The 14,959-nt window shown below is 47.1% G+C and overlaps 1 protein-coding gene across 2 annotated transcripts in view; it reads left to right on the forward strand.

Annotated features, from left to right (window-relative positions):
• Nucleotides 1-14,959, forward strand: part of ARHGAP39 (Rho GTPase activating protein 39) — a 117,462-nt gene that overhangs the window by 90,729 nt on the left and 11,774 nt on the right. Inside the window, exons 4-6 of one of the 2 annotated variants that reach the window (XM_066567116.1) lie at nucleotides 1,937-3,338; nucleotides 8,045-8,606; nucleotides 10,743-10,835. In XM_066567116.1, the coding sequence (XP_066423213.1) occupies nucleotides 1,937-3,338; nucleotides 8,045-8,606; nucleotides 10,743-10,835 (2,057 nt within the window). The remainder of the gene's footprint in view (nucleotides 1-1,936; nucleotides 3,339-8,044; nucleotides 8,607-10,742; nucleotides 10,836-14,959) is intronic. The other variant, XM_066567107.1, reaches the window with a different exon arrangement.

A 14,959-nucleotide genomic window follows, 5' to 3' on the forward strand; every position in this document is an offset into this window, starting at 1 on the left:
GGAAAAAAAAATCTCCCCCACGTGGAGGGAACAGCAGGGAGAGCCCAGAGCCAAGCCAGAAATAACAGGAATACTTGGGATTTCTGCCGGATGCCCCCGTGCCAGCATCCCCTGAATTCCTTGGAGTGGCTGCGGGCAGCGATTTTCAGCCCAAAAATTGCGGTTTTGGGATTCCTTTTGCCAGCAGAAAATTCCATTTATCCTGTGGGGGTTTTTTGGAGGAGGGGGGGGATGGAGCACTGACCATAATGCACGGAGCTTTCTGGAATATTGCTTCTCGTTGTTCAATATTTGGGATTGAGAGCTCGGCCTGGACGAGGTGATTTGAAGATTCCGACGGAGGCGCCCGGCTGCTCCGTTGGGGATTTTTCTTCGGATCCGCGGCTGCCAGATGGGAATATTAGTGCCATCTGCAAAGCTGTGAATTAAGCGGTGGTTTCACCTGGTTTGAGTGAAAACACCTGGATTTAGCAGGGATTTGGGATTTGGGATCTGGGATTTGGGTGGGGGTGGGGAAAATGTGGAAACGCGGATTTCTGCAGGGAATTTCCGGCTCATCTCATTCCAACCCTTTTCCATGGGCAGGGACACCTTCCACTCTCTCAGGTTGCTCCAAACCCTGTCCAGCCGAGGCTTGGACACTTCCAGGGGATGGGACAGCCACAGATTCCCTGGAAATTCCAGTCCAGTTTCCTCTGTGGATCTCCTGTTTTCTTTCCTCACGATTTCTGGGATCTGTGCATAAAAATCAGGTTATTCATGAGGATCAAAGACCTCCAGAAGAAACACGGGGCCATCCAAGACTTTTTGTGTGCGTTTTGAGCAGGAAAAGCAGATTTTTCAGGAGCAGAGCAAGGTGGGAAGGGGCTTGGAGCAACCTGGGGTAGTGGAAGGGGCCCCAGCCCATGGCAGGAACTGGATGAGCTTTAAGCCCAAGCCATTCCATGAATCCATGATTTTGTGGTCGTGGGTGGAATTTCGGGGGGTCTGGAAGGGCTCCGTGAGGGGTTGAGATCCATCAAGCCAAGGTGGAGGAATCCAGACTCATCCAGGTTTTCGGCAGCAAAGTTGGCAGGAGGCTCAAGTCCCCGGGAGATCCAAAGGTGGAAAAGGAAGGAATAAATTGTTCCCAAATCCCTTGGAGCGAGGACAAAGTCGTGGACAAGCAAGGAGAGACTGTGGGGCCCCCTGCAGGGAATTGTTTGTGTCTTTTTGTGGGAAATTTTTTCCCTCAAAAACTCGGCAGTTGAACCCACTCCGCCTTTTCCTGGGGTACAGAAGGGACAAACGGCTGGGAATAAATGAGACTTGGAGAGGGATGAACCGGGAGAGCAGACGGTGCCTCCGGCATCTTCTGTTCCAGCGTGGGATGGGTGACAGGATGTGCTTCCCTGTGCCTTGGGAACAGCAAATTCCAGCTCGGATCCCTCCTGGGAGCCGGGCAGCTCCATCAAAATCCATCTTTGCTCTTCCTCCTCCTGAGTGCCCCAAGGAGCAGGAGAGAGGAGGTGAGAATCCAACGTGCCGGGGAAGAATTCCTCACAGGAGAATTTCTTCCAAATATCCAACCTCAAGGGCAGGGACGCCTTCCACTATCCCAGGTTGCTCCAAGCCCTGTCCAACCTGGCCTTGGACGCTTCCAGGGATGGAGCAGCCACAGCTTTTCTGGGAATTCCATTCCAGAGCGCCTCACCACCCTCACAGTCAAGAATTCCTTCCCGTTATCCCATCCAACCCTGCCCTCTGGCAGCGGGAAGCAATTCCCTGTGTCCTGTCCCTCCATGCCTTGTCCAGGATCCAACCCCATCCACCCCGTCCCATCTCCATCTCTCGAGCACTTGGCAATATCCATCCTCCAGGCCCGGGAGGTTTGGCGCCAACAATCCCAAATTTTGGTGGAATTCTGACCCCCGCACTGTGATCTTTCTCCCCGCAGGACCTCATCCCTGCGATGGAACGCCGGCACCAAGGAGCGGATGCTGATCAAGGTGACGGATCGGGAGCCCAGCTTCCTCCTCCACCAAGGCAACGGCTACGCCCCGGAAAACCAACCCGGCTCCCGCTCCCGCCGGCCCTCGGGCGGACAGCAGTCGCCCAACCTCCAGACCTTCTCCTCGGACGCCGACAGCTCCGTCTTCTTCCCGGAGAGGAAGCAGTCGCCCTTCCTGAAGAGGGCCGAGCACGTGGGCAGCTGCTCGCCGCTGCTGGGCCGGGGCGACTCCTTCTGCTCGCCGCTCCAAGCCCAGCACCGCAAACATTCCAGCGAATCTCAGCCCTCGTCGCCCCGCTACGCCTACGAGCCGCCGCTCTACGAGGAGCCCCCCATGGAATACCAGGCTCCCATCTACGACGAGCCGCCCGTGGACATGCAGTACGAAGCCAGCGGCAGCTACAAGGCCGGCTCGCCGCAGAAGTCGCCCATCCGCAAGCCTCACCCTTTCCTTCAGTCGCCCAAGCAAGGCTCCAACTCGCCCTACCAGCAGCTGGTGCTCACCAAGCAGAAATGCCCCGACCGCTTCATGAGCCTGGAATACAGCCCGGCCGGCAAGGAATACGTCCGGCAGTTGGTCTACGTGGAGCAGTCGGGCTCCAGCCCCAAGATGAAGACGGGCTTGAGGCACAAATATTCCCCCAACCCCATCGGCGGCTCCTACTCGCTGCAGCACAGCCCCTGCCTGGTGCGGGACCAACGCCTGGAGATCAAATCGGGCGACTACAGCAGCATGGAGGGACCCGACTTCTGCCCCGGCCCCGCGGGGGCTCAGGTGGCCCAGGGCGAGGACTCCATGTCGTGGTCCAGCCAGCAGGACACCCTGTCCTCCACCGGTTACTCGCCCTCCACCAGGAAGAGGAAAAGCCGGAAGCCTTCGGTGAACCACGACGCCAACGCCTCCTCCACGGACGGCTCGGGGGAGCGGGAGGTGTTGGGAGAGCTGGGTGAGGAACGAGCCACGCCGGGGCCCACCAGGTCGCCGATGAACCGGACGGAGAGCAAGGCGGCCGAGGCGGAGGCGGCGCGGGGGTTCCCGGAGCCGTTCCTGGCGCAGGCGCGGCTGGCGTGGGAGGCGCAGCAGGCCCACTACCACATGAAGCAGAGGAGCAGCTGGGATTCCCAAAAGGACGGTTCGGGCTACGAGAGCGACGGAGCCCTCCCGCTGCCCATGCCGGGCCCGGTGGTGAGAGCCTTCAGCGAGGACGAGGCGTTGGCGCAGCAGGAGAACAAGCACTGGAAGAGGAACACCTTCGAGAAGCTGGGCTTCCCCCAGATCCTGCTGGAGAAGAGCGTCTCCGTCCAGACCAACCTGGCCTCCCCCGAGCCATACCTGCATCCATCTCAGGTAACGCCCTCCTTGGGAAGGTTCTCGATTTTGGGGGTCTTCAGCAGTTCCTTCTCCTCCAGGGGAGATCCAGTGGGATGGTCCCTGGGGTGATCCCGCACCAGGGATTGGGTGCAGGGATCTCTGTGCTGTGGCTTCTCCTGCCTCGGTGTGGGGCAGATCCTGGAGCCACAAAGCTCCCAGGAGGTTCCTGAGTGCCCATCCCTGGATGATCCCTCAGGGAAGTTGGTCTTTGCCAAGGTGGTCCCTCAAAGAAGCCGGTCCTTAGCAAAGTGGTCCCTCAAAGTTGGTCCTTGCCAAGGTGATCCCTCAAAGAAGTTGGTCCTTGCCAAGGTGGTCCCTCAAACATGTTGGCCTTGGCCAAGGTGGTCCCTCAAAGAAGTTGACCTTTGCCAAGGTGGTCCTTCAAAATTGGTCCTTGCCAAGGTAGTTCCTCAAAGATGTTGGCCTTGGCCAAGGTAGTCCCTCAAAGAAGTTGGTTCTTGCCAAGGTGGTCCCTCACAAAAGCTGATTCTTGGCAAGGTGGTCCCTCAAAGAAGATGGTCCTTGCCAAGGTGGTCCCTCAAGGAAGTTGGTCCTTGCCAAGGTGGTCCCTCAAGGAAGTTGGTCCTTGCCAAGGTGGTCCCTCAAGGAAGTTGGTCCTTGCCAAGGTGGTCCCTCAAGGAAGTTGGTCCTTGCCAAGGTGGTCCCTCAAGGAAGTTGGTCCTTGCCAAGGTGGTCCCTCAAGGAAGTTGGTCCTTGCCAAGGTGGTCCTTCAAAGTTGGTCATTAGCAAGGTGGTCCCTCAAAACCTTGGGATGAAAGAGCCACCAGTTTTCCAGAATTTGTTTCCCAGGGTTGTGGGCTGCCTCCAGCCCCGAACTCCCGTTCCAGAGGAGACCCTGAGGCTCTGACCTGGAATTGCTGTGCACCCCATGTGCCCAGATTCCATCCCATCAGATGTTTCCCTGGTTCTTGGATTTCCTCCATCAGCTTCTGGATGTCCTCCATCAGTCCCTTCCCCTCCAGGGAAAGGCTGTCAGGGCTTCCAAGAAACAGGTGATGACAAATCCCACATGGAAAGCTTCCTGGAAGATGGAATTTGGTGTCAGCAGGAAGGAGACCCTGGACACGGACCTGGGGAAACAGCAAATCATCTGGAAAATTCCCTTTTTGTCCATGGAAATTGGTGGAGTGCTGCATCCAAAGGCAGCAGAAGAAGATTCCTGAAGCACAAGGACTCCGTGCTGCACAAGGAGGTCCAAACCCAAAGCTGGAGAGCTCCAGATCCACTTTGGATCTTCATGCCAGGAGAAGAAGCTGCCACCACTGGTGATCCCACACCTTCTTCACAGAGCTTGGGACGTGGTGGGAATCTTCTCCACTCCCCAGAGGTTTCTGTCCTGGTGGTCCCATCTCTCATCCTCAACCTTGGGGACACCAAGGTGGTGGGACACTGGCACCGGTTTCCCAGAGAAGCTGTGGCTTCTCCGATCCCTGGAAGTGTCCAAGGCCAGGTTAGACAGGGCTTGGAGAAACCCGGGATCGTGGAAGGTGTCCCTGGCCACTGGAACGGGATGACCTTGAAGGTCCCTTCCAACCCAACCCCTTCCATGGTCATGGCTGTGGTGGTCACCAGTGGAGTGTCCCCACACTGAGGTGCATCCCAGCCCCATCCAGGTGGCTCCAGGACCTTCTCCCTTGAGGATTCCCTAATTCCTGAGGTGACTCCATGGTCACCCCATGGGACAGGCAGGAGGTCACGGCCATTTGAGGTTGACACCTGATGGTTTATCCCCTTCTTGTAGGCCAGGGCATCCCCCAAGTTCATTTAGGTGTTAATTAGAGCTAATTAGGGATGAAGTCAATTTCCTATTGGCTCTGGCAGCGGAGGATCCATCACATTTCACTTCCGGTGTCACTCCCTGGCCTGACCACGCTCTCCTTGGCTGGAGAAGGTTGATGTCCTCAACCAATGGGGTCATTTTCTTCTCTTGGTGGCTCTGGTCCAGCCCATGGCTCTTTTGGAAGAGCCGCGTCCCCAGCAGCTGCCAAGTGAGACCTTTGAGCATCTCCTGCACCTCCTTCCACCCAGGAAACCCCAGGTTGGAGGACACAGAAGGACCTTCGGGGTGAAGTGGCCTCCACAGGGACACCGGGGCTGGGTCCCTTGAGGGATGAAGGGTCCTCATCCCCTGTCCCTGCCATCGTCATCGTGGTCGTGATGGGAGTGGAGAAATGTCCATGGAGAGATCTCGAAATTGGAACGGGACGGGTTGTTGAAGAGACAAGAAACTTGACTTGCTTGAAGAAGCAGAAGCTCAGTAGAAGTTCAGCTGCCAGCAGCTCTGGTGGCTCTTTGGGTGGCTTCCTTGTCCCCTCCTGGATTTTCCACCTCCTGGGTCTTTCCACCTTCTGCTTTTCTTCTGTTCCTCATCTGAAGCCCAGCCCCGAGTCCGTGGCAGCACTGGAGTCACCTTGCCCGGGGCCACCAAGGTGGGGACAGCGGTGTCACCTCTGGATGGTGTGGCACGTCCTTCCCTGCCATGGGTCACGTCCCCAGGGCCCCCAAACCCAGGTGCTGCTGGCCTGGATGTGCAGGAGAGATGATGAAGCCACCTTGGCTGGCTGCAGGGCCACAGTCTTGTCCAATTGTCCATCCCAATTGTTGGCCTCCTCCGTGGTGGTCAGCAGCTGTTGGGGTGTCCCTCCACCCCTCCTGGGGTGACATCCCCAAGCTGTGCTGGTTCCGGCAGGAGGAGGACACTGGGCTCCTCTGGCTCCTTCCCAGCTGGCTGCTCTGCAGAGGTCAAGGTCAAACCCTGAGCATCTCCTGTCCCTCAGGAAGGTCAGAAGGACCATCCATGTCCTTGGTCATGGCTTGGAGGAGCCACCAGCCTCCTCCTGTGGCCGCAGAAGAACCACCCTGGAAGGTGATTTTGGGTAGAGGGATTTCCTGGGGGGCCCTTAAGGGTGGGTGTGTCTCCAGTGTCCCCAGAGGACAGGTGGAACCCAAAGCCACTCCCCCTTTGCTTCCCCCCATGTTGCCACCACCTTCCTCTGACCAAGTGTGGAGAGAGCCCGGCCTGTCACTCGTCCCCACCTGTCCCCTCCCTCCTGATGCCAATCGGTGCCAGAGCCCACCTTGGCTGCTGGCCAGTCGTGCTCCACTTGGCCATGGTGGGATCGAGGAGGCTCCTTGGAGAGGACGAGGCTTATGGGAAGACCTCTGAATGCTGCAACGGTTGGTTGATTGATTGACTGATGATTGATTTGTTGGTTGATTGGTTGCTTGATTGATTGATTTGTTGGTGGATTGGTTGGTTGATTGGTTGATTGATTGATTGATTGATTTGCTGGTTGATTGGTTGGTTGGTTTGTCAGATCAATTAATTGGTTGGTTGGTTGGTTGGTTGCTTTGTCACATCAAAACATTGGTTAGTTGGTTGGTTTCTCTGTTGGTTTCTCTGTTGTCAGTTGGTTGATCAGTTTGTTGCCTGATTTATTGTTTGGATGATTGGTTGATTGGTTGATTGGTTGATTTGTTGGTTGGTTGATTGACTGATTTGTTGATTGATAGGTTGGTTGGTTGGTTGGTTGGTTGGTTGGTTGGTTGATGGATTGGCTTACTGGTTGTTTCATTGGCTGGTTTGTTGATTGATCAGTTGGTTGTTTGGTTGACTGATTGGCTTACTGGTTGCTTCATTGGTTGATTGGTTTGTTGATTGATCTATTGCTTGGTTGGTTGATTGATTGAGGCACTGATTGGTTGGTTGATTGGTTGCCTGATTGGCGTACTGGTTGGTTTGTTGGTTGATTGGTTTGTTGATTGATTGGTTGGTTGGTTGGTTGGTTGATGGATTGGCTTACTGGTTGTTTCATTGGTTGGTTTGTTGGTTGATTGGTTCATTGATTGATCATTTGGCTGGTTGATTGATTAATCTGTTGGTTAGCTGACTAATTGGTTTGCTGGCTGTTTCATTTGATTGGTTTGTCAATTGATTGGTTATTTGGTTGGTTGGTTGGTTGGTTGGTTGGTTGGTTGGTTGGTTGGTTGGTTGGTTGGTTGGTTGGTTGGTTGGTTGGTTGGTTGGTCTGTTGGTTGATTGATTGAGCCATTGGTTGGTTGGTTAGTTGCCTGATTTGCCTGATTGGATTACTGGTTGATTGGTTTGTTGATTGATCTATTGGTTGGTTGATTGATTGATTGAGCCATTAGTTCATTGGTTCATTGATTTATTGGCTGGTCCATTTTTCAATCTGTTGCTTGATCAATCAATCAATCGATCAATCACTCCATCAGCACTGCCACGGTTGGTTGGTTTGTTGATTGATCTATTGGTTGGTTGATTGATTGAGCCGTTGGTTGGTTGGTTGCCTGAGTGGTTTAATGGTTGGTTTGTTGATTGATTGGTTGGTTGATTGATTGATTGATTGATTGATTGATTGATTGAGCCATTAGTTGGTTGGCTCATTGGCTGGTCTATTTTTCAATCTGTTGCTCAATCAATCAATCGATCAATCACTCCATCAGCACTGCCAGGGTTGATTTGTTTGTTGATTGATCTATTGGTTGGTTGATTGATTGATTGAGCCATTAGTTCATTGGTTCATTGATTTATTGGCTGGTCCGTTTTTCAATCTGTTGCTCGATCAATCAATCGATCGATCGATCGATCACTCCCACCCTGCCGGCCCCGCTGACCTGTCCCGCCTGTTGTCCCGCAGTCCGAGGACCTGGGCGCGTGCGCGCAGTTCGAGAGCAGCCGGCAGACGCGGAACATGATGCCGAGCGCCAGCTGCGTCTTCCCCACCTTCAACCTGCGCAAGCCCTCCTCGGAGACGGACATTGAGAACTGGGCCTCCAAGCACTTCAACAAGCACACCCAAGGGCTCTTCCGGCGCAAGGTCTCCATCGCCAACATGCTGGCCTGGAGCAGCGAGTCCATCAAGAAACCCATGATCATGACCAACGACCGCAACGTCAAGAAGGAGGCGTGCGAGATCTTCAAGCTCATCCAGATGTACATGGGCGACCGGCGGGCCAAGACGGACCAGCTCAACGTGGCCTTGGAGATCGCCACCAAAGGTTGGAGCATGCAGGGGCTGCGGGACGAGCTCTACATCCAGCTGTGCCGGCAGACCACCGAGAACTTCCGTTACGAGAGCCTGGCCCGCGGCTGGGAGCTCATGGCCATTTGTTTGGCCTTCTTCCCACCCACTCCCAAATTCCATTCCTACCTTGAAGGATACATTTACCGGCACATGGATCCGGTGAATGACACCAAAGGTAAGTGAGGAACCGCGGCCCGGTGGCTTCTGTGGTTGTCCTCCATGCCTGGAAGCGTTTCCAGGCCGGGTTGGGTGGGGATTTGGAGAGAGCTGGGATAGGGGAAGGTGTCCCTGGATGGTCTCTGCGGTCTCTTCCAGGCTAAACCATCCCATGATTCCACGTCCCAACCCGTTGATTTGGTTCCTTTCCTCTTGGATGAGCCTCCTCATGGAAAGGTGGATGAGGAACTCATCCAGAGCATCTCCTGGAGGTGCGCCTGGTGCTGTGGGGCATTTCCCACCCTTCTTCCCGGAAATCCAACGGGAGATCCAAGAGGAAATGAGCTTTGACGCCTTTGTGGGATCAGTGTCACCTCCGCTCCTGGAACTTCTCCCATCCCCTGAAGTTCCATCCAACCCAAACCATTCCAGGATTCCATGGTTTCCATCACTCCCACCTCCAGATGTTTCCTCTGGAATAGCTTTGGATCCAAAATTCCAGGATTCCATGGTTTCCATCACTCCCACCTCCAGATGTTTCCTCTGGAATAGCTTTGGACCCAAAATTCCAGGATTCCATGGTTTCCATCATGCCCACCTCCAGATGTTTCCTCTGGAATAGCTTTGGATCCAAAATTCCAGGATTCCATGGTTTCCATCACTCCCACCTCCAGATGTCTCTCCTCGAGTAGCTTTGGACCCAAAATTCCAGGATTCCATGGTTTCCATCATGCCCACCTCCAGATGTTTCTTTTCAAGTAACTTTGGATCCAAAATTCCAGGATTCCATGGTTTCCATCACTCCCACCTCCAGATGTTTCCTCTGGAATAGCTTTGGACCCAAAATTCCAGGATTCCATGGTTTCCATCATGCCCACCTCCAGATGTTTCCTCTGGAATAGCTTTGGATCCAAAATTCCAGGATTCCATGGTTTCCATCACTCCCACCTCCAGATGTCTCTCCTCGAGTAGCTTTGGATCCAAAATTCCAGGATTCCATGGTTTCCATCATTCCCACCTCCAGATGTTTCTTTTCAAGTAACTTTGGATCCAAAATTCCAGGATTCCATGGTTTCCATCACTCCCACCTCCAGATGTTTCCTCTGGAATAGCTTTGGACCCAAAATTCCGGGATTCCATGGTTTCCATCACTCCCACCTCCAGATGTTTCCTCTGGAATAGCTTTGGACCCAAAATTCCAGGATTCCATGGTTTCCATCACTCCCACCTCCAGATGCTTCCTCTCCAGTAGCTTTGGATCCCAAAAAAACCCCAGTGTTGGGATGGAACCCAGAAGATTCCCATCTCCTGAGGTTTTAGGTCATGTCCCAGAGGAGGAGACAGAAATTTGAGAAATTTGGGAATTTTAGGGGATGCTTTCCAACCTTGGGATTGGTTGTCCCAAATCCTTCGCCCTCTGGACGTCCCCATGAGTCGATGCCACCTCCTGGTGGGTCATGGGATGAGGTGGGACTGGGGGTCCAGGAGGATTTGGGATTTTGGGGATTTTGGATCCCAAATTTCTCCCGGGGTTCCGAGATGTCCTTCAGCTCCTGGAGGGGACACCAGGAGATGATCCCAGCCCACGTGGCCACGGGAGGTGGAGAAGACCCCATGGGCCATTCCGGGAATGTCGGGGTGGGTCAGGTTGGTCTCACCAGAGGTGCCAAAGTCATTTCCCGCCAAAGGAGAGGCTCCGCCCCCAACTCCCCGCCAGCCAATCAGAGCCCTTCCCTGGGAATTCCCCAATTCCGCCCTCGTTCTGAGTTTTCCGTGGTTGTTTCCTGGAATTTCATTGTCTTTGTGTTGATTGGTTTCGTTGTCGATGTCGATTTGTTTTAATTTGCATTTTCGAGTCCGTCTCATTTTGGTTGAATTTGCATTTTCATTGTCGTTTCAATCGCGTTTTTATTTCCATTTTATTTTTTGTTTTCTTCCTTTTACTTTCAGTTTTTTGACATTTAAATTTTGATTTCGATTTTAATTTTGATTTTGATTTTAATTTTGATTTTGATTTTGATTTTAATTTTAATTTTAATTTTGATTTTGATTTTAATTTTGATTTCGTTTTCTTTTCTCCATCTCCATCCCACCCCGCCCCGCTCCCCATTCCCGTCGTTGGTTCCCGCGGGAATTCCCGGTGCTCCCCCCCCAGTCTCGCGGCACCTCCGGCACCTCCTGGCAAGGACCAATCAGAAGAAACCCAAATTGCGAAAGAAACCAAAGCCCCAGAGCGAGGAGATCCCGGGTAGGGAGCCCAGAATTCCCACAACGCCCCGGGGCACCGGGGGACGGGGCTCGCTGATTAATTAATTAATTAATTGGGGTAGCTAATAACAGTCAGATAGAGCTGGTGCCATTTATTTATTAATATTATTGCTATTAATATTAGTGGTGTTGTTAGTGTTGGTATTAGTGATAATATTATTATTGCATTAATTGGGGTAATTAATAGGGGTCAGATAGAGCTGGTGCCATTTATTTATTAATATTATTGCTATTAATATTAGTGGTGTTGTTAGTGTTGGTATTAGTGATAATATTATTATTGCATTAATTGGGGTAATTATTAGGGGTCAGATAAAGTTGGTGGAGTTCATGTAATAATAATATTATTAATATTAGTACTAATATAATTAGTGCTAGTATTACTATTAGTGTTGGTATTAGTATTAATATTTTTCTATTAATTGGGATAATTAATAGCGGTGAGATAGAGCTGTTGTCCTTTAGATATGAATATTATTATTGATATTATTAGTATTAGTGTTGATATTAATCTTAGGATTAGCATTATTAGTCTTCGTATTAGTATTAACAATATGATTGCATTAATTGGGGTAATTAATAGGAGTGACATAGAATTGGTGTCATTTATGGAATATTATTATTAGTGTCGGTATTAATATCAGCGCTAGTATTATTAGTATTGGTATTAGTAATAATATTGTATTAATTGGAGTAATTAAAAGGGGTCAGATATAGGTGGTGTAATATATGCAATACTATTAATACAATTAGTAGAATTAGTGTTGGTATTAATATTAGTGTTAGTACTATTAGTATTGGTATTAGTATTAATATTATTAATGCATTAATTGCGGTAATTCATATGGGGGAGATAGAAGTGGTGTCGTTTAGGTATTAATGTTATTATTTATAATATTAGTGTTATCAGTATTAGTGTGGGTATTAATAATAGCGTTAGTGTTATTAGTATTGGTATTAGTGTTACTATTATTATTAACTTGTATAAATTATATTATTAATTACCCCAAATAATTGTATTATTTGGGGCAATTAATAGGGATGAGATAGAGTTGGAATTTATGTAATATTAGTAGTATTAGTGTTCGTATTAATATTAGCATTAGTGTTATTAGTATTGGTATTAGTAGTAATACCATTATTGCATTAATTGGGGTAATTAATAGGATTGAAGTACAGCTTCTTAATTTATGTAATATGATTGCTATTATTAATATTAGTATTGGCATTGGTAGTATTCTTAGTATTAGCAACAGTATTAGTATTAGTATTAGTATTAGTATTAGTATTAGTATTAGTATTATGATATTAATTGGGGTAATTAATGCCATGAGATAGAGTTGGTGTAAATGATGTAGTAATAATATTGATAGTATTAATATTAGTAAAACTATACATATTATTTTTAGTATTAGGATTATATTAATAAAAATTGTAATATGGATGTCAGTATTAATATTAATTACAAGTATTAATATTAATAAATAATGCATCCTTTTTATTAATATTAGTATTTATACAAGCGCAAATATTGCACTAATATTAGTATTTAGTATTAATAGTTTTATTAGCATTAATAAATATTACTATTAGATTAGTAACAAATAGCAATATGTGTGTTATTATTAAAGCCAATATTAATAATAAATAGTCCCATTAGTAAATAATAATGGTAGGAGTAGTATGAGTAACAGATAATAATATAAATATTATTTAAAATATTCTAAGTATTAGTAGTAATATTACTATCAGTATTAATATTAGTAGTAGTGTCAGTATTATAAAAAATCATAATATGGATGTTAATATTAATATTAATAAAATAGTAATGTTGCTAAATAATAATGGTGGGAGAAGTAATAGTAACCATAAAAGTAACAAATAACATTAATAATGTAATAAATATTGACTTAAATATTATTAATATTAGTATAATTTTAATATCAATATTAATAATATTAATTGGTAACACTGATTTAGTATTAGTATTAATATTAATAAGAAATAGTAATATAAATAAATAAAATTGGAGGAGTAAAAATAACATTATAATAGTAATAATTTAATTTTTTATAACAATCATTATCATTAATATGCAATCATTTACAATTATATTTATTTCTATTATATTTATATTCATTATGATAATTATATTATAATTATATTCATTATTATAATTATAATTAATTATAACAATAATTCTCCTGTAAAACAGTAATTTTCTGATTAATTAATAAATATTTTTTTATATACAGACTATAATACATGATGATGTATTTATATATAAAACAATAATCTAAAATTACCATAATTAGTTGTTAAAATTAATAAAATATGCATTTATATATATAAACAATAATTATATATTTATATTTGTATTATTAAAAGTTATTATTAACAATGACTAAATTAAAATATATAATTTTATATTTGTTAATAAATATAGCATTATTACATTATGAATATTGTAATTATTAAATATTAATGATATATTAATACCTACAATATCATTCATAAATTCATCCGTTTAACACCAATAATCTTTAAAATTCATTAATTTATTACAATATCTACTACCAAATAATATTAATTTAAATATTATAAATATAAACATTATAATTTAAAAATATTAAATTAATTATAATAATTTAATTGTTATAATTATCATAACAATTTAATTGTTATAATTTATAAATTGAGGATAATTAATTTAATTTAGAAAATCCTCTAAAGTAAATTATAATATGGATTAATAATGATAATATTTATAATGGCAATTATTAAAAGTTATTAATAATGATGAATATATCATCTATAACTTTAACATTAAATATAAAATAATTTCTTTATTAATATGTACAATATTTATAAATCCATTCATCTAAGATAATTAATCAAGGAAATTACATTTAATTAAATAATTTTATTAATTAATTTTATTACTTTCGTATAATTAACATAATATAGTTAATATAATTGATATAAGTTTAATAATACAATTCAATAGTATAATAATGTAATTTATTTATTTTATTGAATTAATTAGTGTCATTAATTAATGTGCAATTAATTAATTGATGAATTCCCCTCGGAGTCTCCGCTGGGACTGAGGGAAATTTGGGATCCACCAGGAGGAACCTCCAGGAGACACCAAGGGAGGGCCCGGGGAGCTCCAGGAGCTCCGGGTGGGGCTGGACCTTCACAAACCGGGATTGGATCCCATCAGATCCCACCAGGTCCCACCAAAATCCCATCGGATCCCACCGGATCCCACCAAAATCCCACCAGGTCCCACCAAAATCCCATCAGATCCCACCAGGCCCCACCAAAATCCCACCAGGTCCCACCAAAATCCCATCAGATCCCACCAGGCCCCACCAAAATCCCACCAGGTCCCACCAGGTCCCACCAGATCCCACCAGGTCCCACCGGATCCCACCAAAATCCCACCAGGTCCCACGAGATCCCACCAGGTCCCACCAGGTCCCACCAAAATCCCACCAGGCCCCACCAAAATCCCACCAGGTCCCACCAGGTCCCACCAAAATCCCACCAGGTCCCACCCGATCCCATCAGATCCCACCAAAATCCCACCAGGTCCCACGAGATCCCACCAGGTCCCACCAAAATCCCACCAGGTCCCATCAGATCCCACCAGGTCCCACCAAAATCAGACCGGATCCCACCAGCTCCCACCAGGTCCCATTGGATCCCACCAGGTTGCATCAGATGCCACCAGATCCCATGAAATCTCATCAAATCCCTTTGGATCCCACCAGGTCCCACCAGGTCCCACTGGATCCCACCAGCTCCCACCAAATCCCATCAGATGCCACCAGATTCCATCAAATCCCTTTGGATCCCACCAAACCCCATCAGATCCCACCAGCTCCCACCAAATCCTACCAGGTCCCACCAGATCCCACCAAATCCCTTTGGATCCCACCAGGTCCCACCGACTCCACCCTCTGGAGGTCCTCAATCCATCTTCTCCTGGGCTCCATCCCAAAGTCCAGCCCGGTCTCCTGGCAGGGGTTTGGTTGAGATGGTCCTCAGAGGTCCCGTCCCACCCCAACCATTCCATGATTCCATCAGAGAATTCCA

Source organism: Molothrus aeneus, chromosome 1 (assembly GCF_037042795.1).
Source record: "Molothrus aeneus isolate 106 chromosome 1, BPBGC_Maene_1.0, whole genome shotgun sequence".
Lineage (NCBI taxonomy): Eukaryota > Metazoa > Chordata > Aves > Passeriformes > Icteridae > Molothrus > Molothrus aeneus.